The following is a 25,141-nucleotide window of genomic DNA, read 5'->3' as shown; positions in this document are numbered from 1 at the left end:
GTACTGAAAGTTATGTAGCCCTTTATTCAGAATAATGTAGACATACAAATCTTGCATATGTTATCCGAGAGCTTTTTGTGTCAGTCAGATTTTTCCATAGACTGCAGGGTTTATGGACGCCAGTTACAGAATCTAGAGAAGAAGCTTATCACCATGCATCCGAGTCATTTGGGGGAGTCAGGTCACTGTGGAGGAAGAGTAACAGATGTCATCTTCAAAATGCCTTTAGGAGTTTAAGCCCAATTACCGCTGGGTCAAGTTCAGCCACCCAGTCAGTGAGGCAAATGTCTTGGGAACATGAGATCCTTAAAGATGAGGGGCTTAGAAATGCTGGAGGACAGGCCTTTCACAAACCACCCAAAAGGCCTTCAATCTGCCTTAGTAGAATGAACGTATGGGGAAAAGTAGTAGCAATCATCTACCCAGATAAACTGCATTGATTATCCCACTTATGAGTCTTGTAATAAAGACTTGTAATAAAGACATACTTTTACATTGGATTCAGCTCCTTGGTGGTCTTCGGGGACCCTAAATTTTGGCCACAACAGTATCTTTAGGAGAAACAACATTTCAGGTACTTATTTTGCCCATATTTATCATTGCATTGTGATATTGTGTGGAGTCTTCTAACAATGTAAGAAGTACTGATATGAAAATGTAGACCAGAAGCAAGAAAATTTTATTTGCGATGCCAAAGCATAGTCTCTTTTTCTTGGATCCACTGTAGCTAGGCACAGTAGCAGTTTTATAAAAATTAAATAGTTCCATTTGTTACCTATGGATCATGCCTGTGATCCTAGGCTAACATCTGAAAATCTTGGTTTGAAGACAATCCAGGCAGGAATGTCCATGAGACTCTTAACTCCAATTAATCACCAAAGAGCTGGAAGTGCAGCTCTGGCTCAAGTGGTAGAATGGCACTACAGTATTTATTTATTTATGGGTCATGGAGCTTGAACTTGGCCTTGGCACTCCCTGAGCTCTTCAGTGCAAGGCTACTGCCCTACCCTTAAGCCAAGCCCCACTTCCCATTTTCTAGAGATTTTCTAGAGACTTATTGGAGATAAGAGTCACAGGTCCTTTTGTGCCAGGCTGGTTTTGAACCTTGATCCTCAGCTTTCAGCCTCCTGAGTAGCTAGGATTACAGGTATGAGCCACTGTGTTGGCTAGCACTACAGTATTCTTGAACAAAAAACTCAGGAACAGCACTAAGGCTCTGAGTTCAAGCCCTAGGATTAGCATGCACACAAAAAATTAAGCAGTTGAACTGTATGTATACTTCAGTCTACTCAAGAAAGCAAATGTATAATATAACTCTTTGTTCCCATAAGAGAAGGTAGATGTGACAGACCTGAACTGGAATCCTGGCCTACAACTGTGAAAGTGAGTTTGTATGTGTGGACATCAGGACTTGAACTTAGTGTTGTTCACTAAGTTCAGCTTTTTCACTTATAACAGGTACTCTACCACTTGAGCCATGCCTCCAGTCTGGCTTTTGTTATTAGTTATTTTGGAGATGGAGTCCTGTAGACTTCTCTTTTTTTTCTTTTTAAAATTTTTTGGTGGTCATGAATCTTGAACTCTGGGCCTGGGTGCTATCACTGAGCTCTTTAGCTCAAGGCTAGTGCTCTACTACTTGACCCATAGCACCACTTTCTGTTTTCTGGTGATTAATTGGAGATCAGAGTCTCAAGGACTTTAGTGTCTGGACTGGCTTTGAACCAAGATCTTCAGATCTCAGCTTCTTGAGTAGCTAGGATTACAGGCATGAGCCTGTGAAATACTTGGCTGAGACTGAGTTTTTGTTCTCTGTTTTATTGTTGGTCATGGGGCTTGAACTTGGGGCCTAGCCACTGTGCTTTTCTGCTCAAGGCTAGTATTCTACCACTTTGAACCACAGTGCCACTGCCGGGTTTCTGGTAGTTAATTGTAGATAAGAGTCTCACAGAATTTCCTGCTTTGAACTATGACCCCCAGATCTCAGCCTCCTGAATAGCTAGGATTATAGGTGTGAGCCACCAATTCAGTGAAGTTGTGTTTTTTTCCCCCCTGTGTAGTTAAAAAAAAAATCTCTGAATTTCCAGCCCGAGCTGGAAAGATGAACTATCAAAGTTCATTAGGTTCTCTGAAATGGAGTATTTTACCATCTGATTTTTAATCTAATTTTACAAAGTAAACTAACAACAAATAGACTGTGGGATTTTAGGTTGTGATGATTAGGATATTATGGCTCAGATTTGAAGTGTCACTCCTAATGGCTCATGTATTTAAGGCTTTATTCCCAGATTATGGTGCTATTTGGGAAGGTGGTAGAAAGGTCAGGAGGTAGGACTAACTGGAGGAAATAAGTCATTGGTAGAGGTTGCATCTTGCCCTCCACCCCCACACCTTCCTTATCTTCCAGGAGGCAAATAGCCTCCTTCATAAGCTCCTGCCACCATGATGTTCTTTCTCATGGAGAAAGTTGTTTATGTCAGGTATTTTGTCACAGTGACTAGTACCAGAAAACTGATGTGAGAAAAGTGAGGTTGTTACCATGACCAAACCTGACTATGGTGTTCCTAAGTCTTTGGAACTGGCAGGGAGGAGGAATTTGGAAGAAAGTGGATATAAGCTTGGAGAGACTGAGGTTGCTGTAAACAGAGCTTACTGGATATTCTGGTGGGTGCTCAGACCAAAACAAAATGCCAATAAAAATGTGGAAATGAGGAAAGACTGCTTATATGTTTAATTCTTGTAAAGAACTAGCTGCATTTAGTCTATCTAGAAACTTAGTGGGAGCCTGGAGTTTGGCCTAGTGGTAGAGTGCTTGCCTAGCATGCACGAAGACCCGGGTTCGATTCCTTGGTACCACATACTTAGAAAAAGCCAGAAGTGGTGCTGAGGCTCAAGTGGTAGATGACTGCTACTATTTAGCTTGCTCTTGTAAGTCTCTTTATAGCAATTTCCAGCTGGCCCATGGAGAAGGACAGCAGATCCTCATTCAGATGTAATTTTGGCCCTCACCAAGTTCCAGGTAAGATCATGGTTAGAAACTATTTCTGAGTTGACCACCTTGTTGTTTCTAATTGGAGTAAAGTGGCCTTTTGCAGGACTCATTGATCTGAAAGCCACAGTTTTGAGCCAGCCCGGGCAAAGCAAAGTCCCTGTGAGACTGTGGTGTCTAATCTGGCAGCAGAATGCTGGGGAAGAGATGCTTTGGAGCTCAAAGTGGCAGAGTGCTAGCCTTGAGCTGGAGAGCTGAGGGACAGCACCCAGGCCCTGAGTTCAAATCCAGCAACCAACAAAGTGAAATGCCAATGGGATGTTCATCCCTGTGTGGAGAGACACTACTGGGACAAAAGAAATAAAGCATCCAGATGCAGAAAGCCTCTGCTTGGATGGCAGAGATGGTGTCAGATCCTAGAGTCACTCGTGCTTGGCCATTCAGTATTAATCAGAGCCGGGAGGTCATAGAATAGTTGGTAAGCATGCCTTACTGATGCCCATGCCTTTCATAACTGGGCAGGAACGTGTCAATCATCTGTGATAGTGGGTAGTTTAAAGTCCTAGATGAGCAAGATTTGGGTTGAACACCAACCACAAATTCAGGAAAGAAGTCTGTGGACCTAAGACTGTGTCTCCATTGATCTGTATACAGGCCTACATAGGTAACTGAGGCATTGTTGGGATCGCAGGGATTAAGTTCCCCAGACAATCAAGAAAATGCCTTTGCAAATGGGTGCTAAGTAAGCTAAACTATTTTAGCCAAAGACGGTCTGTGCAGTTATTAAATGTTGAATATGATCTCTAGTTTGGAGCAAATCGTTGTTCCTGATAGCTAATCCTGGCAACCCCTTGGTAAAATAGGCTAAGCTTTTTAAGGTCCCTAGTCAGGTACAGAGACAACGCCCCTGAGTCAGCTTGAAGAAGTTATAGAAGATGGATCTTCGCCCATCAACTCCCCTTAAGATGAAGGGACCAGAGTCATTTTGGGAAAGTGAGACAGGATAAATTAGAGGTATGGAAAGAATAGTAACAGATGTGCAAGAGTGGAGACTGCACGTGTGGGGAATGGCAATGACCACAGGTTCAAGTCTTCTATACCTGTCTAGAGAATCCTAGCCTCATTTAAAGGAAATCTGGTTACTAAAAGTTGTCACCCTGGTATAACTTGGAAATCTCAACCCTTTACTGCCCTGAAAACCAATGGGATGCCAGCCTGCAAAAACAAGTGTGCTCAAGGAAAGCAATTAGGAGACCATTGAGAGAATTCACCAAAGTCAGGCCTTAGGTTAAGCTTCTTTATCCAGCATGCAAGAATTTGGAGGCAACTTAGGAGGTGTGACGTTCCATTGGAGCTGCTGTGAGAGGCAAGGCTGCTGCTGTACCTGTCCAGCCTGACGCCACAACTCTACAGCCGCTTCCTGACTGGGACTAAACCCTTGGTGGTGGAACACTGTATCTGTGCTAAGTTCAAAGTCCCCTAGGTCATGGGAGAGAAAATAAAGTGAGGTTGACCCTAGCCTTTTGCAGTCATAGCCATCTTGGTGCCTATGGCTTCATGAGGGGAATTCTCCACCGGGTGATGAGAAGTCTAGGGGTGAGAGGTGCTAAATGTGAATGAGGGCTATGGTCAAATGAAGAGAGAGAAAGGACAGTAAAGAAACCTTGGGAAAGGAATTTTTAAAGAAATGGTTTATTCTAGAAAAGAAAGGATCTGAAAGGAATTGTCTTACATGTTCTAAAAAGGGAGGACGACAGATCCCAGAGAGTATGAGTATGTAGCAGATGGTATGAAGCATGTCCTAATAATGGGAACTCTCCACACGTAAAGTTCTCCCCATTGGAGGGAGACCTTCTCCTAAAACTTGGGGAAGTTGGACTAGCTGATAGTGTTAACCATGATTCAGTCCAGTTCCTACAGGCCTTACAGGTTGATTGGGGGACATGTTCATCGTCTGGTTTCTAACATCCTGGCACTCAAGTGTACCTGCACTGTGATACCCAGGACTCCAACCACTGTGAAAGGAGCGGGAAAGAGCTACTGGATTCATCACTCCCAGATGGAGACAGCATGAGAATGTCACTTTGGACAAACCATGATAGAGTGATGAAAGATAACCTGGCAGATATAAAAAGGAGACTTGAGCAAGAGAGAAGCAGGGGTCCCAAGGATGGTGTATAAAAGCTTATCCAGCTGGTCTCCATGATGACATCCCCAATATCTGCAATTGCAGAATCCTTAGCTTTACTAATGTTGCTCTTGGCCCCTGCATTGTAAACAGCATAATGATCATTTGTACAAAGGAGAATTGGAGTGGTTAAAAGGCCAGTGCTGAGGACTCAATATGGCCCTTATGACAGGAGGACATAGGGTGGGAGGAAGAGTCAAAGATTTGACTCATTTTCCAAAACGAGGGGGGAATGAAAGGGACTTCCCCAATTCCTCCCCACTTTACCCCCTTTGGCCTGCCAGGAAACTCCTTCCCTTTCCTTTGTCAATGTCAGAGCAGTGCGCCAGAAGCCCACCAAGATGATAGGCCTCTTCAAACAGCAAAGGTGTCAGTGGTTGCCCCAGCCATCAATCAACCATGTTGAATTCCATTGGCCACCTGTGTATGGCCAGCCCAGCCACATGGCTGGGGTCTATAAAGGTAGCCTGTAAGATTAGGCAGGGTCGCTCTCTCACTCATATCCTAGAGGTGGCCCTGACTGGTCAGTATGATTCTCGATGCTAGGCGCAGAATAAAACTCTGTTTAACTTCCGCTTTTGTGTCAGACTCGTTCCTTTGATCACGGACCCTAATATTGGGGAACTAGACCCTAACAGTAGAGTTCTAGCCTTGAGAAAAATCCAAGGACAGTGCTCAGGCCCTGAGCTTAAGCCCAGGACTGGCAAGAAAAAAAAAATAAGAAACTTAGTGGGAGACTGTAGTTAAAGGCGCTGTATGAATTTTTCTGTCAGAGAAGATTTCAAGGTGGTCCAGCATTCAGACTATTGACATGAGTACTGCTGACTTTTTAAATTAAGTTTGTTATGAGAGTATACAGAGGAAAGATTTGAAAAAAAATGTACAGTTCAGAAAAAGGGCATTTTTTTCTTTTTTGCCAGTCTGGGGACTGAACTCAGGGCCTGAGCATTTTCCTTGGGGTTTCTCAAGGCTAGAGCTCTACCACTGGAGCCACAGCACCACTTCCAGCTTTTTCTATGTATGTGGTACCGAGGAATGGAACCTGGGTCTTTGTGCATGCTAGGCAAGCACTCTACCCCTAGACCAAACTTCCAGCCTATGGGCATGCTTTAAACTGGGACTGTAGTAGGAATGTTAAAAGCATGCTGGGACTGGTGAAGCTATGTTATTAAACAGAGTGGGGTCATTAAAAAGAAGCTAAGAGAAAGAAAGAAGCTAAGTGTTTTGTAGCAGGAAAATGGGAAAGATGCCTTGTGGCATCTCAGAAATTTTCCAGATCCCATCCATCACACACAGGTCTGAAAGAATAAACTCATTTGACAGCCATTTCCTTAGAAGACAGTGTCTCCAGGGTGCTTGGATTGCCCAGGGCTACTTAAAAGTTGTTTCTTCAGGATTTGTTTCACTGTGTTCAGCTTCCCAGGCTCTTAGAGGTCAATACAACCATCGTCCAAGGGGGCTACAACTTGAGCTGGCAGCAGAGGTTGGCATCATCCTTATATTGCTGGTTTGGCAAAAGTGCAAAGTGCAAGAATATCAGGGTAGTGGAAAGTTTCATTTAGATTTCAAAGGAAAGCCTGTGAGGCTGGGCCATGTGTGAAAGGATCAGAGTCCCTGCAGGCAGCACTTGAGAGGGCAGTATGTGATGCTGTGAAGGTGGAACTGAGCTGCAGTGGACAACCCAGCGAGTTGGAAGTGTCCCAGATATCTTCCAAGGAAAGCCACAGGCAATGAATGTAGCTAGCCAGAGAGGGATCCTATGAGCTGCAAAAAATAAGGCCATTGGTAGGTACAGTGTTGCCAAAGCCTTTAGGAGATCATGTCATAACACCAAATTCTCTGGATACCAGAAATGAATATTCAGGATTTAGGGCTTGCTTTGCTAAGTTCTGGTCTTGCTTTGGTCCCATCCTTCTTTGCTATTCTTCTATACCATTCTTTTAAAATGGGAATGTTTTACAAGAGCACCTGCTAAGAGTTTGCCTTCTGAGGCATTTTGCCTTCTGAGTTTAACATGAGCCTTTAGTGCCCAGGGGCAAATGTTATGATTTGGATATGAAATATCACCCCCAAAGATGACATTATATACTGAAGATTTGGCCCCCATCTGGCAGCACTGTTTTGGAAAGTGGTGGGAAATTTAGGATGTAAGATCTAATTGGAAGAAGGTCAGGGCTCATATCCTTGGGGGTTGCATCTTATCCTAGCTCTCCTCCCACTTCCTGCTTGCCATGAGGTGAGCAATCTCACCTTTCATCTGATGTCCTGTTGTTCTTCCTCACTACAGGCCCCAAATCAACAAGCCAAAGACTGTGGACTGAAACTTCTGCAACGGTGAGCCAGAACGTTTCTTGAGTTTTTAATAAAAGGGATTTTGTTGCAGTGACATATAGACTAACTAAGATGAGGCTTCTGATACATCTGATTCAAGAAGGAGCTGGTAGGTGAGCATTATGGAGACAATCATAAATGAGTTGTTAAAATTAGCAACATAGGGCCGGGAGTTTGGCCTAGTGGTAGAAAGTTTGCCTACCTTGCACGAAGACCCAGGTTCGATTCCTCGGTGCCACATATACATAGAAAAAGCCAGGAATGGTGCTGTGGCTCAAGTGGTAGAGCTCTAGCCTTGAGACAGTGCTCAGGCCCCGAGTTCAAGGCTCAGGAGTAGCAAAAAAAAGTTTAGCAACATATATGAATGTATGTGAGTTTAACCCCAGGGAAAGGAATCCCGAGGTACTGATGAACAGGACAGGAAAGGAATTTATGTCTTTAGACTTTTTTTTTTTGCCAGTCCTGGGGCTTGAACTCAGGGTCTGAACTTTGCCCTTGGGCTTTTTCCTCAAGGCTAGTGCTCTGCCACTTGAGCCACAGCACCACTTCTGGCTGTTTTCTATGTATATGGTACTGAGGACTCAAACCCGGTCTTCGTGCATTCTAGGCAAGCATTCTACCACCAGGCCAAAACTCCCAGCCCTAGTTCTTTAGACTTTTAAACTAATTTGACCTGTTTCATTTTACAGATTCATTATGACACCTTTTTTTTTTTTGCCAATCCTAGGGCTTGAACTCAGAGCCTAGGTACTGTCCTTGAGCAAGCACTCTACCACTTGAGCCACAGCACTACTTCTGTGTATGTGGTACAGAGCAATCGAACCAAGGCTTCATGAATGCCAAGCAACCACTCTACCACTAGACCACACTCTTGGCCCATGACGTTTTTATTTTTTGCCAGTCCTGAGACTTGAACTCAGGGTCTGAGCACTGTCCTTGGGCTTTCTCAAGGCTAGAGCTCTACCACTTGACCCATAGCACCACTTTCGGCCTTTTCTGTGTATGTGGTACCAAGGAATTGAACCTGGGACTTCATGCATGTGAGGCAAGCACTCTACCACTAAGCTAAACTCCTGGCCTCGACACTTTTAATTTATTTTTTGACAGAATAACTGTGACTTGAAGGCTTAAGGGCTCATTCAGCAATTTTAAATTAATTAATTTTTTGTCAATAATGACGATCGAACTCTGAGCCTGGGCACTCTCCCTGAATGCTTAAGCTCAAGGCTAGCACTCTACCACGTTGAGCTATAGCACCACTTCTGGTTTTTTGGTGGTTAATTGGAGATGAGTCTCACAGATTTTCTTGCCAGGCTGACTTTGAACTGCAATACTTAGCCTCCTGAATAGATCGGATGCTGTAAGCCACAGGTACTTGGCTGGTAGCATAAGTTTTAAGCCCCATGTAAAGCATGACTTTCCAAGATCGTTCCAAGAGTACCTGGAACATACTAGGACTCATAATTATTAATTTTTTGGTGGTGCTGGTCCTGGGACTTGAATTCAGGGCCTGGTTACTGTCTCTGGACTTTTTTGGTCAAGGCTAGTGCTCTACTTCTTGAGTCATGGCTCCAATTCCAGCTTTTTTGTTACTTAATTGGAAATAAGAGTCCTACAGACTTTCCTGCCTATGCTGGCTTTCAACGGCAATCCTCAGATCTCAGCCACCTGGCTAGTTAGGATTACAGATGTGAGCCACTAACATCCAACTTCTCACATTTACATTTTGCTGAGATAATGAAACATTGCATCATACTCTTTGAAAACATATAAAAGAGAACTATTTCTGTCCTACTGGAATTTAATTGCCAAAAATATTTGTTGAGTTTTTTTGGAAACATTTCAATGAACATCTCACTGTTATTATTTCTAGGCAAAGCATCTTTAATGGTCAGAATAAATGGAGCTTGAGGGCTAGGAGTGTGGGCTAGTGGTAGAATGCTTGCCTAGCATGCACGAAGCCCTGGGTTTGATTCCTCAGTACCACATACACAGAAAAAGCTGGAAGTGGTGCTGTGGCTCAAGTGGCAGAGCTCTAGCTTTGAGAAAGCTCAAGGACAATGCTCAGGCCCTGAGTTTAAGCCCCAGGACTGGCAAAAAAATGAGTGGAGCATAGGCAGGTTACATTTTCTCACTATATTTCAGATTATCAGTCCATGCTAACAAACCAGGTGATTAGGTGGGAATGTTCATTTGCTGCCTCATTTCAGGGTTTGCCATTTTTGGCCACCAGGTGGCAGCATATGCACAATAAATAATTGTCTTCTAAGCCACGAAGATTTTATTTGAAAGATGTTTTAGGTAATTTAAAAACATTTCAGAATTAATGCTTAAAATAAAATATATAAGTGTATTCTTTTTTTGCATTAATACTTGTAGAAAATAATGAATTTCATTTTTTAAAAAATATGGTAATGTGGTATAATTGATGTGCTAACTCAGAAGTTTGTGGGAAAACCAGTATGTAGGTAATTAAAATGCAGATTATACTGAATCAGTCGATAAGGAAAGCTACTTCGCTCTGCGGTGAAGTGCATTTTAAATGTGGATGTCTAGAGCATGAGGGTCCTTGGGCCTGTCTAGAGTCTGGTAGGTATTGAAACATGCTGGTTCCTTTCCTTTATTTCCTAATTTGAACCCAGGTTCATGGTTCTTATTTTCCTCACAAGAATACCCAGTGATAGCACTGGGAGCAGACATTTCTCCTGGGCCTTTTCTTGGAAAGTAGCACCATTTCAATATAGATTTAATTGCTATTAAGTTGATGAATGTCAGATACTAGGAAGCACTGAAAGCAAGGTGAATGATGCAGATAGAGAAAAGGGCTGAGCCTGTACTTGTTAGAGACCTGTAGCCCCCAAGAGTCGTTTACTTTTTTTAAATTTTATTTTATTGTTGGGATAATGTATAGAGGGGTTAGTTACACTAATCAGATAGCGGATGCATTACTTCTCCCACATTGATACCCCTTACGTTTTTGTCCCCCTTTACCTCCCCTAAACCCCCTCCCAATCATCTTGTTTCCTCCCCTTCCCTTCCCAATTTCAAATAAACAAATAAACTTATGTATAGTATATGGGGTAACAAAGTCAGATACAGTAATCACATGAGAAAAAACGAAATAAGAACAGCAATCACAAAGATAAACTTCTTGTTTCCATATCCTAGAATTCATTTCTTCTTTTTTTTTTTGTGGGTCATGGGGCTTGAACTATGGGCCTGAGCTGTATCCCTGGGCTCTTAAGCTCAAGGCTATCCCCCACTTCCCATTCTCTTATAATTTATTGGAGATGAGTCTCCAGTTCTTTTGTGCCCAGGCTATCTTTGAACCATGATCCTCAGATTTTAGCCTCCCGAGTAGCTAGGATTACAGGTGTGAGCCATTGCATCCAGCTAGATTCATTTCTTTTAGTCTCATCCTATATGACCGTAGCTTTTACATCTTATATATACATAGCTTTTGAGCTATTATGATCCTCTGCTAGGAGAGTCCTAGATGTGTACTAATTATTGCAAATGAGGGAAACCATTGACCCTATGTTCCTTTGGGTCTGGCTTACTTTACTTAATATGATTTTTTCCAAGTCTTTCCATTTCCTTACAAATGGGGCGATGCCATTCTTTCAGATGGCAGCATAGAATTCCATTGTGTATAAATACCACATCTTGTTGATCCAATCATCAACTGAGGGGCATCTGGGTTGGTTCCATATCCTTGCTATGGTAAATAGTGCTGCAATGAGCATATTGTGCTAGTGGATTTAGTATGTCCTTGTTTCTGGACATTTTGGTAACTGCCAAAGAGTGGAATTGCTGGGTCATAGGGGAGCTCTTTGTTTATTCTTTTGCGGAATCGCCATACTGCTTTCCATAGTGTTTGAACGAGTTTGCACTCCCACCAACAGTGTAGTAGTGATCCCTCCTGTCCACATCCCCTCCAGCATCTGTTGTTATTAGTTTTCTTGATCATGGCCATTTTAACTGGAGTGAGGTGGAATTTCAAAGTTGTTTTGATTTGCATTTCTTTTATGGCCAGAGATGTTGAGCATTTCTTCATGTGTCCATAGGCCATTCTTATTTCTTCTTCAGAGAAGTCTCTCTTTAAGTCTTTAGCCCATCTTTTAATGGGATGGTTGTTTCTTTGAAGATTTGTTTTGGAGAGATTCAATTTTTTTTTAGCTGTAGATATATTTTAGATATGAGGCCTTTGCCTATTATATAGTTAGTGAAGATCTTCTCCCACTCTGTGGGCTTTCTATTTAACTTGCTAGCTATGTCCTTTACCATACAGAAGCTCTGCAGTTTAATGTAGTCCCATTTGTCCAAACTTTCTTTAATTTGTTGTGTTTCTGGGTCTTTATTAAGGAAGTTTCAACCTGTACCAAGGAGAGCTAGTGTATCTCCTATTCCTTCTTGTAAAGTTTTCAGGGTATCTGCTTTTACCTCAAGGTCTTCGATCCATTTGGAATTAATCCTGGTGCAGTGTGATATAGAAGGATCTAACTTTAGTTTATTGTAGGTGCTTAACCAATTCTGTCAGCACCCCTTGTTGAAGAGGTTGTCTTTCTTCCATTTTATTTTTTTGGCTCCCTTATCAAATATTAGGTGGCCATAGGTCTGCGGGTTGATTTCTCAGTCTTCAGTTCTATTCCATTGGTTCTTAGGCCTGTTCTTTTGCCAGTACCAAGCTGTTTTGGTTACTATAGCTCTGTAATAGAGTCTAAAGTTTGGAATTGATATTCCTCAAGTGCTGTTCTTTCTGCTAAGGATTGTTTTTGCTATTCAGAGTCTTTTATTATTCCATATGAAATTTTGGATTGCTTCTTCTATTTCATTAAAGAATGACATTGGGATATTGATGGGTATTGCATTGAATTTGTAGATAGCCCTTGTCAGGATTGCCATTTTCACAATGTTGATTCTTCCAATCCAGGAGCATGGGAGGTTTTTCCACTTCCTCAGTTCTGTTTTAATTTCCTTTTCCCGGATTTTAAAGTTTTCATCCTAAAGGTCCTTTGCATTCTTAGTTAATTCCTAGGTACTTTATTTTCATTGAGGCTAAAAGGAGTTGTTTTCCTGATTTCTGCCTCACTCCTCTCGTTGTTGACATACAGGAAGGAAGTTGATTTTTGAAGGTTAATTTTCTTTTCTTTTCTTTTTTTTTGCCAATCCTGGCCCTTGAACTCAGGGCCTGAGCACTGTCCTTGGGCTTTCTCAAGGCTAGAGCTCTACCACTTGAGCCACAGCAACATTTCTGGCTTTTTTCTATATATGTGGTACCGAGGAATTGAACCTGGGTCCTCATGAATGCTAGGCAAGCACTCTACCATTAGGGTAAACTCCCAGCCCCTTGAGGGTTAATTTTATACCCTGCTACCTTACCAAAGTTTTGAATCAGCTCAAGCGACTTGAGAGTGGAGTCTACGGGGTTCTTTACAGATTTATGTCATCTGCAAAGCGGGAAAGTTTCATTTCCTCTTTCCCTATTTGGATCCCCTTTATGCTAGCTTCTTGCCTTATTTCTTTGGCTAGGAATTCTAATACTATATTAAAGAGTGGAGAGAGTGGGCATCCTTGAGTGAGACCAATTTTCAAAGGAAGCTTGCCTGTAAAATTGGTTTAGTCTATCCATCCAAATTCATTTATTTTTCACCCTCAGAAATCATACAGCAATGAGCAGGCTCAAGACAAAATGCATTTTGGTGATCCTGGCTTCAGAAAAGTCATTATTAATTCAAAATAACTTAGGCCCCCTCCCCAGAGCTTATACTGGTAGTTTATACATTGATCTGACAGGTGAAGAGTTTAGGTGAATGCAGTTTACACATGTCTGGATCACCAGTTTGCTTCAAAATCAGCACCCAGCCACCTGATTAGAGGCCGATTAACCTTCCAACTTATTTGTTAAGCCTATGTGAAAATTAAATGTTTTGTCTAAGTATAAACACTTGTGATGACCATAGTGTTAACATTCTGGAATCTTTCTTATCCTTTCCTACTTGTCCTGTTACCAGAAACCTAAACCAACATAACAAATAGCAAAAGTTCTCGACAACTTTTCCTCATAATGATTCATTTCTTTTTGTTTGGGGCCATGCTGTAGACATCATGCAATTGTGTTGTGTCATTACCTACTCTTTTATTTAAAACCCCAAAAATGAGTTATCAAAATGAAAAGAAAGCCTCTTTAGAAATGAACAATACAGGCAGATTGTTTGCTTATAATTACATGTGTAGGCTAGCCTAACAGGACTTTGTGTTTTAATGAAAAGTGTTTTTAAATTGCTTTTTAGTTTCTCATCACAGTATTAATTATGTCTTTGTTTCTTGAGAGGATTTTTTTTGCATTTAAAAACTAGAATCACTTAATTTCACAGTCATTTACAATCATACAAAAGCTAATATTAAAAATGAACCTGGGAAAATAATTACAGACTGGTAAGAGATAAATAATATGATCTATATTTTTGTACCTGAGTGATTTAATTTTATATGAACAAAAGTATTTTTTTAGACAGTGGCTGTTATTCTTTATCCTTATTACTATAAGCCATTTTAGAATACTTTTGTAGCAGTATGATTATAACTCTTCATGTTTTTTGGGGGGGCACTCATTACTGAAGCTCAATACCAATAAGATACCCATTTCTGCCCAGCATAGTCGCAGAGACAGAAACTGTACAGGGGAAAAAAGTGTCCTTTGCTTTTCTTCCTGGTATAGCTCTGTGCTCCTGGACAATACAAGAGGGACCACACTGACCAATAATTGTCTGCCATAAATGATGACTACTGTGCAGTAAGTTTCAGGGCAGACAATCATTTATGCTACCAGCAAAGAGAAATTTGTATTGTTCTCTTCCTTGAAAGGGAAGGAAGAAACAGTCGTTGGACCTAAGAAAGGCAATCATTTCCTATCCCTGACAAAGGAGGATTTATAAAAGGAACCATGAAAAATGAAAGCAAAAGCTTTGTTGATTTATCAAGGAAAACAAAGAGTAATTTTTCTCTCCTTTGATGCTTTCCTATAAGCATGCTCACTACCTGTCTGCTGGAGTTAAGGGATTTCTGAATAAAAATTAAAATGTCTTGATCTCAGTTTTCATAATTCACATGTGCCTGCACCCTGCTGGGAAGTGATACCTGATGCCCAGCTGCTCAGTCTCGCCCTCCTGCCACTCATTTCCCCCACGAGGCTGCAGCTGTACTCTGCACTCCACAGTACCTGGAGGATAATGCGCCCATAGGCATTCTTCAACAGATTAACCACATCGGTATGTGACAGTCATCCAAAGGCTGGCCGTTAATGCTGACAATCCGATCTCCAACTTTAAGCCTTTGGCTATGTGCAGCCACTCCATTAGCCTGAATCATGGCAATACATATAGGGATATCTCCCAAAGGACTTCCTTTTCCTCCTGCGATACTGATTCCAAGAGCATCACTGAGCTCTCTGATGATCTCAACAGTTCTTGGGTCCATATTTGTGCCTGGAGGTTTCTGGGAGAGATCTGAAGTTCTTTTTGTGCCCACCAGGTTTTGCAGGCCAGCGATGACAGGAGTCAAGGAAGGTCAAGTGTCGTGTGCATCGCCTGACTGTTTTGCAACGTCTTCCTTGATGAGGTCCAGGAACCCGCTCCGAATCTCCCAATCTCCAGCTGCACAAACCCTGAGCACACTTGAGGACAGTGGCCACGGCCTCCTGCGAGGCATTTCTCACGTTCTCCCCATTCACTGACAGGATCTGATCACCTCGAATCAGCCTCCCATCCAGGTCTGCGGCCCGCCTTTCACAATGTCAGAAATGAACACTCCACTTCTGTTCCTGCTGCCCATTTCTGTGTGTCCACGTGAGCACAGTCCATAAATTAAACACGATGCTCATTTATTATTTTTGCTCTGGTAGGGGGGCTTGACCTCAGGGTCTGGGCACTGTCCCTCAGCTCTTTTACTTAAGGCTAATGCTCTACTAATTGAGCCACAGCTCCAGTGAACAAAAGTATTTTTAAAAGAAAAATATCTTGCAATTTAGTCTGTAAAGTATCTAGCTATAGACAATTCTAATTATATAATTCAATATTTTAATATTTTTTGATTCATTTATTGCTTAACAAGACTGTTTTAATTTTTAGATTGCAATTCATTTTTGTACAATTCTTTAATTATAACTTTTGTTAACTAATGAGATAAACAATTAATTGTGAGAGGTTTGAGTACATACATATCAAAATTGTACATTTTCAGGAAGCAAAAATAAGCAAGGACATAGAAGAATCAAGCAATGAAGAACATAAATGTATGTGCAAGTTTGAAACTTTATTAATAAGGACCAAGAATCACAACAAATCAGAGAAAGGCTGGATAAGTGGGACTGCATTAAACTGCAGAGCTTTTGTATGGCAAAGGAAATAGCTAGTAAATTAATTAGGAAGCCTACAGAGTGGGAGAAGATCTTCACCAACCATACAACAGACAAAGGCCTCATATCTAAAATATATCAACAGCTCAAAAAATTGAATCACTCCAAAACTAATCTCCAAAGTAACAAACATCCCATTAAAAAATGGGCCAAAGACTTAAAGAGAGTCTTCTCTGAAGAAGAAACAAAAATGACCTATAGACACATGAAGAAATGCTCAACATCTCTGGTCATAAAAGAAATGCAAATCAAAACAACTCTAAGATTCTACCTCACTCCAGTTAGAATGGCCAGGATCAGGAAAACTAATAACAACAGATGCTGGAGGGGATGTGGCCAGGAGGGATCACTACTACACTGTTGGTGGGAGTGCAAACTCGTTCAACCACTATGGAAAGCAGTGTGGCAGTGCCTCAAAAGGCTAAACACAGAGCTCCCCTATGACCCAGTAATTCCACTACTTGGCATTTACCCAACCATCCAGAAACTAGGGCATACTAAATCCATTAGCACAACAATGTTCATTGCAGCATTATTCACCATAGCAAAGATATGGAACCAACCTAGATGTCTCTCAGTTGATGAGTGGATCAACAAGATGTGGTATTTGTACACAATGGAAGTCTATGCTGCTGTCAGAAAAAACGACATCGACCCATTTGTTAGGAAATGGAAAGACTTAGAAAAAATCATATTAAGTGAAGTAAGCCAGACTCAAAGGAACTTAGGCTCAATGGTTTCCCTCATTTGTCATAATCAGTAGAAACCTTGGGCTCGACTAGCAGAGATTTGCAATAGAGCAAAACCTTGAGACATAAGGCCATATAGTATGAAGCTAATTGAAAGAACCTCCAGGATATTGAAACAAAAGCCATATAATGAATGATTGTTATCCTCAATGTACTGTTATCTCTCATCTCTTTTGCTGTCCCTTGGTTATATCATATTGTTACAGTATCTCACTTTGTTATCTGATATATTGGATATATTTGTATTTGGTTATTTGAAATTGGATAGGGAAGGGGGGAAAACACGATGGGGGGTGGGGAGGAGGGTAATGGGGACCAAGACATGTGAAAGGGTATCAATGTATGTGAATTAATGCACCTTCTATCTAGCAAATATCATGTCACCCTTTTATTAATTACAATAAAAATATTAAAAAAATAAATGTGTGTGCATTTATACTCGTGAATACAGAAAATAGATCTTTAATTGCATTGACTAGAGAAGATATACTAGCTGTGCATGGGGGTGCATTTCTGTAATCTTAGCATTAGAAAGGCTGAGGTAGGAGGATCATGAATTTGAGGCCAGCCTGGGTTTCAGATCCAGTTTAAGGTCATCCTGGGCTGTATAGTGAGACACTACCCCAGAAACTGAAAATAGTTCAGGTGCTGGTGGTGTATGCCTATTTAACCTAGCTACTTAGAGGGACTGTAATTTGAAGCCAACCTGGGCAGAAAAGTCCCTGAGACTCTTAGCTCTCATCAACAATCAAAAAGCTGAAAGTGGGGGCAATAGTTGAGTAATAAAACTCAGGGATATTGCCCAGTCTCTGCGTTCAAGCCCCAAGACTGACACTATGTACACACATCAACACACACACACATGTTGAAATTAAACAAAATGTCACCCCCCCAAAAAAAAACTTTAAAGGGGAAGATACACCATTCCCTTTGTAAGTTCATGTAACATTGAAAAGAGCTGATGCTGGGGTTGGTGGTGGGAGTCTCAGGTCCTTTTGTGCCTCTGCTGGCTTTGAGCCTTGATCCTCAGATCTTAGCCTCCTGAGTAGCTAGGATTACAGGCGCTGAGATTGGACAATTATGGTTTGAAGCTAGCCCAGGTAAGAAAGTCCATGACACTCTTATCTCCAGTTACCCACCAGAAAAGCCAGAAATGACACTGTGGTAGAGACTAGCCTTGAGCAAAAAAGAAGCTCAGAGAGCACCCAGGCCCTAAATTCAAGCCCCAGGACCATAATAATAAAAATAACAACAAAAAGTAATCAAGACCAAACAAGCCAATAGGTTAGCTTACATTAAAATGTGAATATAAAATTATGGAATACAAACTGGAGGGTTGCCATGGTAACAGTAATTTTCACAAAATGACTTTAGATACTGGATTCTTGAATGATAAACATGCATATTGGCTTTGAGGCATCTTTAATGTGCTTGCTTGCTCCCACCAATTCACTCCTCACTCTAACGTCCTTGGAGGATAGCCAAATGTTAGCCCCTTTAGGGGGAAAAACATAATAATTTGAGGAAAGGTCAGAGTCGAGGGAAATGTGGCAAGTGATGGACTTCAGAGAGTTGTGTATAGGACATGTTCTGAGGCTCTGGGGGACAGGCTTCCAGGGATGGGTGACGTTGGTGTGCATAAAACTGTACATTATAAAATATTTCATCATGACTTTTTTTTGAAATTAGAGCAAATCATGTTGAGTGAGATAAGTCAAGACCAAAGGAGCAAAAGGTGCACGGTCTCCTTAATATGTGGATATTAGATCCAAACTGTACAAGAGCAATGACTCAATATTTGGGTACCCAAGATTATGGACATGGTCTTGGAGATATAAACGTAACTACATAGACATAAAAATCTATGATGGGATATACACTCTATAGACATTATCTATGACATACAAATCCTCAGCTTAATTTCAATTATTTTCTAAAATCCATGTGCCAGTGGTTCTCTTCTAGAATACTTATGTGTTAAACATGACATTTGAAATATAATGGAAAAATCAATGTTAATAAAATCCTCAAAAAAAAGTTTAGTGCAAGCTGATTCTGGACCGTAGGTGTTTGAGAAAGGAATCAACAGGCAGTCAATGGCTTTCTAATAAAGAATCTCAAATAGACCTCTCAAGATGGTGTTTCTGTTTTTTGCAGACTGAATTCCCACATCATGACTTTTTTTTTTTTATTGGAGATACTCTGGTTTGCACTAAGAGCTTTGTGCTCACTGGGCTGAGACGTGACCACTGAGTAGGCCTCCAGCCCTTCCTCATGACATTGGGTTTGTTTTTTTTAATTTGCAAATTTGTTTTGCCAGTACTGGAACTCAAGGCCTTGTGCTTGGCAAGGCAGCTACTCTATCACTCGAGTCATATCCTTAGCCCTTGCTTTATAAAAACTTAATGCTAGAAGCAATTGTTGCTTTTTCTTCTTTGCAAATAATCTTGTGCTTTTCTTCTGGAACTGAATAGTTTCTTGTTTTTTATCCTTGTAATTCCATAAATATGAAAAAAGATGAGTGAGTTTTAAAAAAAGTCACATGGAGCCGGGAGTTTGGCCTAGTGGTAGAGTGTTTGTCCAGCATGCATGAAGCTCTAGGTTTGATTCATTGGTACCACATACATAGAAAAAAAAAGCCAGAAATGGTTCAGTGGCTCAAGTGGTAAAGCTCTAACCTTGAGAAAACCAAAGGCTGGGGATCAGGCATGTTTAGTTTTGTCTCCCTATGTTCAAGTTTCAAATTGCAAGGAGCCACTGATCTGCTTGGTTCCAAAAAAAATAAATAAATAAAATCTGTTTTGAGACAGGTTCTCACTATATAACCCTGCCTGGTCTCAAATTCACAGTCCTGAATTCTCCTGTTCCAGTTTTCCCTCTTAGAGAGGGAGGTTATAGGCATTCACAGATACTTTTGGATTATACATCATAAAGCACAAGAAGATGAATGTAACTGTAACCCTTCTATATATTATCCCAAGAACAACAAAAAAGCAGAGGAAGTAGATTTGGATAGCCATATAAAAATGTCAGTATCAAATGGAGGAAGGAATACATGTCTGTTCTCAAATGGAGACACTTATTATGCCTGAACAGCCTCGTTTCTTTACAGAATTTTCTGAAAATGTGATTTTTCTCTGAGATTTTTATCTTTTAGACATCTCTGTCTTCCTGCTGTCTCATCTAGCTTTTCTTCATTTGTGAAGTTTTCCTCTGTGGATGTTTCATTCATGATAGCGCGGTATTTCATTATGCTCTCTTCTGGGGACCCCCACAGCGTACCTCACCTAGTCACTTATCTTTTCCTAGAGAATATCCCCAAATCCTACACATTCGTAGGTGTAGCTTCCTTCTGTTTTCTTCCCATTTAAGGCCAGCTAATATAAAAAAATGATCTATCTTAAAAAGGAACAAAAAACAGCACATAAAGGCTGGAAGTGTGGCTCAGTAGTGGGGCACTTTGCTTAGCAAGAACAGGCCCTGTGTGCAAACCTTGGTACTGTCTCTCCCCCAAAAATGTTGATCAACAGATTACCCCCAAGTTGAGGGGTCTGCCGGAAGAAGTGTTACCTCATATTTGTAAGTCTGTAGGTCTGGCTGGGACAGCTCAGCTTCAGATTGTGGGTGTGTGGCTAGCCAGGGCATATCTGCTCCATGTGCCACTTTGTGGACAATCTGGAGTGTATAGAACAGAAGGGCAAGCTGATAGCCACAGGGTGTCAGAAGCTCTTGCTATCATTATATCTACCAATATCCCATTGGCCAAAGCCAATTATGCACACAAACATCAGCAATATACTTCATCAATAATGAGAAGAATGGCAAAAGGTAGGACATGAGGAAGTTTGAAGAGATGGGAACAATAATGCTATTTTCCAAATATAGCATTAGCTCACTTTTCATACTTCAATAACATTTCTGTTACTCTCATATGAGGCTTGAATCAAGGGAGGTTTGTTCTTTTTTTTTTTTTTTTGCCAGTCCTGGGCTTGAGCTCAGGGCCTGAGCACTGTCCTTGGACTTTCTCAAGGCTAGAGCTCTACCACTTAAGCCTCAACACCATTTCCGGCTTTTTTCTATGTATGTGGTACCGAGGAATCAAACCTGGGTCTTCATGCATGCTAGGCAAGCATGCTACCACTAGGCCAAACTCCTGGTCCCCAAGGGAGGTTTTGTGTTTACTAGACAGATTTTCAACCACTTGAGCCATGCCTTTAGCCCTTTTTTTGTTCTAGTATTTTTGAGACAGGGTATTGCTTTTTGCCCAGGCACGTCTTTACCGTAGTGAGGTTTCCTACCTGTATCATCACATGGAACTTCTGCGAAGATGGAGTCATGAGTTTTTTGGCATGGAATCACAATCCTTCTGCTCGCAGCCTCCTATGAAGCTAGATGGGTAGGTGTGTACCACCACATTGAGCTATGTGCTAAGAAAGGGTGTCTTGAACTTTACTTTCCCAGGCTGACCTGGAACCACAATCCTCTAGCCTCTCAAGTAGGTTACGATTACAGTCATGAATCACTAGTCCCAATGTCTGCGCAAGAGTTTAAAACTTGGGCATTTTAAATTAAATCGAAGGGGGGTGTGGGGGGCGGGAGGGAAATGGGTACCAAGACATGTGAAAGGGTATCAATGTATGTGAATTAATGCACCTTCTATCTGGCAAATATCATGTAACCCTTTTACTAATTACAATAAAAAAATAAAAATAAATTAAATCGAAACGTTTTGGAGTTCATGTCTTCTTCTGGCTTAATGCTTTATACATACTCATGCACGATGGAGACAATGCAGGAAAGACATTCCTGTGTGGTACCCCCCACTACCCACCAGGAACAAAAACAATAACCTCTATTAAGTACATATTGGTTTTTCATACTAAATCATCAACATTTTTTTAAATTAGCAAATGGAGTAGGTTTTGAAACGCCTTTCTAGTTGCTAGAATTCTTGCCAGCCAAAGGACATTTTCTTTGTAAAATTGTGTAGGTTTGAGAAGAGCTGCAATTTTCTAAGCTTGCGGGGACTTTGAGAGCTTTTGAAATAGCTTCATCTACTATCCAGCAGATTTCCAGGCCAGTGTCTTACTGCAAGAATCCTCAGCTCTTTATTAGAACTTATCATATCTGTGAGATTTACTTGGAGTCCAATAGTCTATTTTGGAGCCTGGAAAAAAAAATCAATGGTTATTAGGTGCCCTTTCCTTGTAGCAACAGAAAATATGCAGAATAGAGTTGAACTTTCATCCAGAATTTCCAGAAGCTTAGTTTCTGAGAATGTAGCATGAGCTGTGTTTTTAATTTTAATTATTTTTTTTAGCACTTATAAAAATGTCGCTCTCTTTTCTGCCTCTTTAGTGCATCAAGCAGTGTGTCAGCCTCATAAAAATGTTGATGTCTTGGACCAGGAGTTTGGCCTAGTAGTAGAGAGCTTGCCTAGCATGCATGAAGGTCTGGGTTTGATTCCTTGATACCACATACATAGAAAAGCTGGAAATGGTGCTGTGGCTCAAGTGGTTGAGCTCTAGCCTTGAGAAAGCTCAAGGACAGTGCTCAGACCCCGAGTTCAAACCTCAGGACTGGCAAAAAAAATGTCGATGTCTTATAAACATTGAACATTACATAAGTAAATGACATTGTGATAAAGGTCTCAGTAATTCCTAACCTTGTAATGACTCCTAATCCCTTCTGATTTGGTCTATGCATCTACAAACATATACATGTATTTTACAGAACTAGGATCACCCATAGACTTGTGTAGCTTACCGTTTCTTTCTTTCTTTTTTTTTGTATGGCTTTCTTTTTTTCCCATATATTTTTTTATTTTTTATTTTTATTTTTTGCAGTCCTGGGCTTGAGCTCAGGGCCTGAGCACTGTCCTTGGACTTTCTCAAGACTAGAGCTCTACCACTTGAGCCTCAGCACCACTTCCAGCTTTTTTCTATGTATGTGGTACCGAGGAATCAAACCTGGGTCTTCATGCATGCTAGGCAAGCACTCTACCACTAGGCCAAACTCCCGTCCCTTCCCATATATTTTTTATTATAATTAATAGAAGGGTTACATTATATTCACCAAACAGAAGGTGCATTACTTCACATACATTGATACCCTTTCTCATGTCTTGGTCCCCATTTTCCTCCCCCATACCTTTTCTTTCTTTCTTTCTTTTTTTTTTTGTGGGTCACGGGCTTGAACTTGGAGCCTGGGTGCTGTCCCAGAGCTCTTCAGCTCAAGGCTACTGCCCCACCCCTTGAGCCTCAGCCCCATTTCTGGTTTTCTAGTGGTTCACTGGAGATAAGAGTCTCACATTTTTTAGTGCCTGAGCTGGCTTTGAACCGAGATCCTCAGATCTCAGCCTCCTGATGCTTTCCCTTTTCTATGTAGCAGACCTGTCTCCTTGTTACTCAGTATTGTGATTCTTATTTTCTGTTTTCTTCACAAATAAAAACTATAGAGCAATTTTCTATGAGGCATACTCTTATTCTCTTTTGTAGAATAATCACAAAAAATCTAATCATTTATTTGCAACAGCTAAAAGCGGTAAAAACTTGGAAGAAACATCCGTATGATGGAAACTCATACTCTTTACTCAGGAATGGGTCTCCATCTGAGACAACATTGAGCTTTTTTAAAGAGACTATTTTTTTTTAAATATATAGCAGTACAAATCCTGAGACCAGACATCAGAGGAGAAAGGAATGGCTAGAAACCTGGGGTGATGATGGCACTAAAAAGTAAGAGATCCCATTCTGCCTTTGAAGAGGGATTCAGGACAAACCATTTCAAAAGGCCTGTTTTGAAAGAGTTTACAAGAAGAGAGTAATCCATGGTTTTACATTATAAAAGTAAGGGACTGGCATTTCCTCAAGATTTCCTGAGAATCCTGTGGGATACCCAATATTTTTGGTGTTATTTTATTTATTTATTTGTTCATTTATTTATTTTTGTCATAGGGCTTGAACTCAGTCTGGGCGCTGTCCCCGAACTTTTCAGCTCAAGGCTACCGCTGTACCCCTGGGCCTGGGGGTTGTCCCTGAGCTCTTCAGCTCAAGTCTCTCATCCTACCTTTGGGCCAAACCCCACTTCCCATTTTCTAGAGGTTAGAGATAAGAGTTTCAGGTCCTTTTGTGCCTAGACTGGCTTTGAACCTTGATCCTCAGATCTTAGCCTCCGGAGTAGCTAGGATTACAGGCGTGAGACACTGCTCGGCTATTGTTTTATTTATTTATTTATTTTTTACCAGTCCTGGGCTTGAGCTCAGGGCCTGAGCACTGTCCTTGGACTTTCTCAAGGCTAGAGCTCTACCATTTGAGCCTCAGCACCACTTCTGGCTTTTTTTTTCTATGTATGTGGTGCCGAGGAATCGAACCCGGGTCTTCATGCATGGTAGGCAAGCACTTTAACCACTAGGCCAAACTCCCGGCCCTATTGTTTTATTTTTAAATAGGGTCTTACATGGATGTATGGGGCTCTCTGGGCTGTGTTTCTCTTATTGATGCTTCTAGTAGCTGAGATGATGGGTGTACGCCACAGCTTTTATTGGCTGAGCTGGCATCTCTCAAACTTTCTGTCTGGGCAAATCTTTAATGACAATCCTCCTGATTTCTAGGTGGTTAATTGGAGATAAAAGTCTCACAGACTTTTCTGCTTGGGCTGATTTCAAACTGCCATCCTTGGATCTCAGCCTTTTGAGTAGCTAGGAGTATAGATGGGAATCACTAGCACTCAGCTTGGTATTTTCTGAAGTATAAGTTCCTGCCTTATACCTATAACAATTTTATTTTTTAAATTATTATGATGTCTATATTTCTTGGGTTTAAATATTGTTTGCACATGCCTTTCTTTACCTAAGAAGCCATGGCAGAAATTTACATTATTCCAGTTGAGGGAAAAAAAAAGTTAGGAACAAAAATCTACCCATAGCATGAGAAGATTTGAAATTAACCTCCTATGAATCAACCTACCTTTCTATCTCCTCCTCCTCTTTCTCTTTTTCCTTCTTTTTCATTTGTCTTAATGGAATGCATACTGGATAAGTCAGAGCTCGACCTGTATACATGCTCAACAGTGCGTGCTGTGTGTCTTCTTTCACAAAGATTTGACTTTTCAAGTTGGTAACATATCTGTAATTACTGGAACTTCTATGTTGCTAGGATGACATGGTCATGGTGGTGGCTTTACCTAGTAACTGCTCTGGTGTCCTTCCATCTGTGGACTGGAGAGCTGTGTGAGCACTTCCTGGAAAGGCTGTGGCATGGGGGGCCTCGGGCCTTGAACACTCAGCATAGCACACTGCTCTTTGTGGAAAACACAGCATGGCTGATGGCGTACTTTTAGATTAATGACTAATTAATTATGGATTAACTTTCCCTCTTAAAATTCTGTCTATTGTGTGGTGGCAAAGGTTAACCTGACTGTTCTTTCTTTATAAATAATTTTATTTCTGCTTCCCAGAAACTTCAAGGATT

At 41.1% G+C, this 25,141-nt stretch overlaps 1 protein-coding gene and 1 long non-coding RNA gene across 8 annotated transcripts in view; one reads left to right on the top strand and one right to left on the bottom strand.

Moving 5' to 3' along the window:
* Window positions 1-25,141, top strand: part of Aptx (aprataxin) — an 84,293-nt gene that overhangs the window by 44,187 nt on the left and 14,965 nt on the right. For 3 of the 7 annotated variants that reach the window (XM_090330093.1, XM_090330094.1, XM_090330091.1), the window contains exons 9-10: window positions 7,462-7,508; window positions 15,039-16,013. In XM_090330093.1, the coding sequence (XP_090186219.1) occupies window positions 7,462-7,495 (34 nt within the window). In that variant the 3' untranslated portion in view covers window positions 7,496-7,508; window positions 15,039-16,013. Of the gene's footprint in view, window positions 1-7,461; window positions 7,509-15,038; window positions 16,016-25,141 lie in introns of those variants that run through there. The other 4 variants (XM_090330100.1, XM_090330101.1, XM_090330098.1 and 1 more) reach the window with 3 other exon arrangements.
* On the bottom strand, window positions 5-24,802 carry LOC150065534 (uncharacterized). The gene is made up of 2 exons (XR_016534965.1): window positions 24,638-24,802; window positions 5-185 (listed from the first exon to the last, which is right to left on the bottom strand). It is a non-coding gene; the product is annotated as an uncharacterized LOC150065534 (long non-coding RNA).

Source organism: Megascapheus bottae, chromosome 3, assembly GCF_031878675.1.
Source record: "Megascapheus bottae isolate mThoBot1 chromosome 3, mThoBot2.hap1, whole genome shotgun sequence".
Lineage (NCBI taxonomy): Eukaryota > Metazoa > Chordata > Mammalia > Rodentia > Geomyidae > Megascapheus > Megascapheus bottae.
Note: the sequence above shows the minus strand (reverse complement) of the source record. Positions and strands in the feature narration are given on the sequence as shown.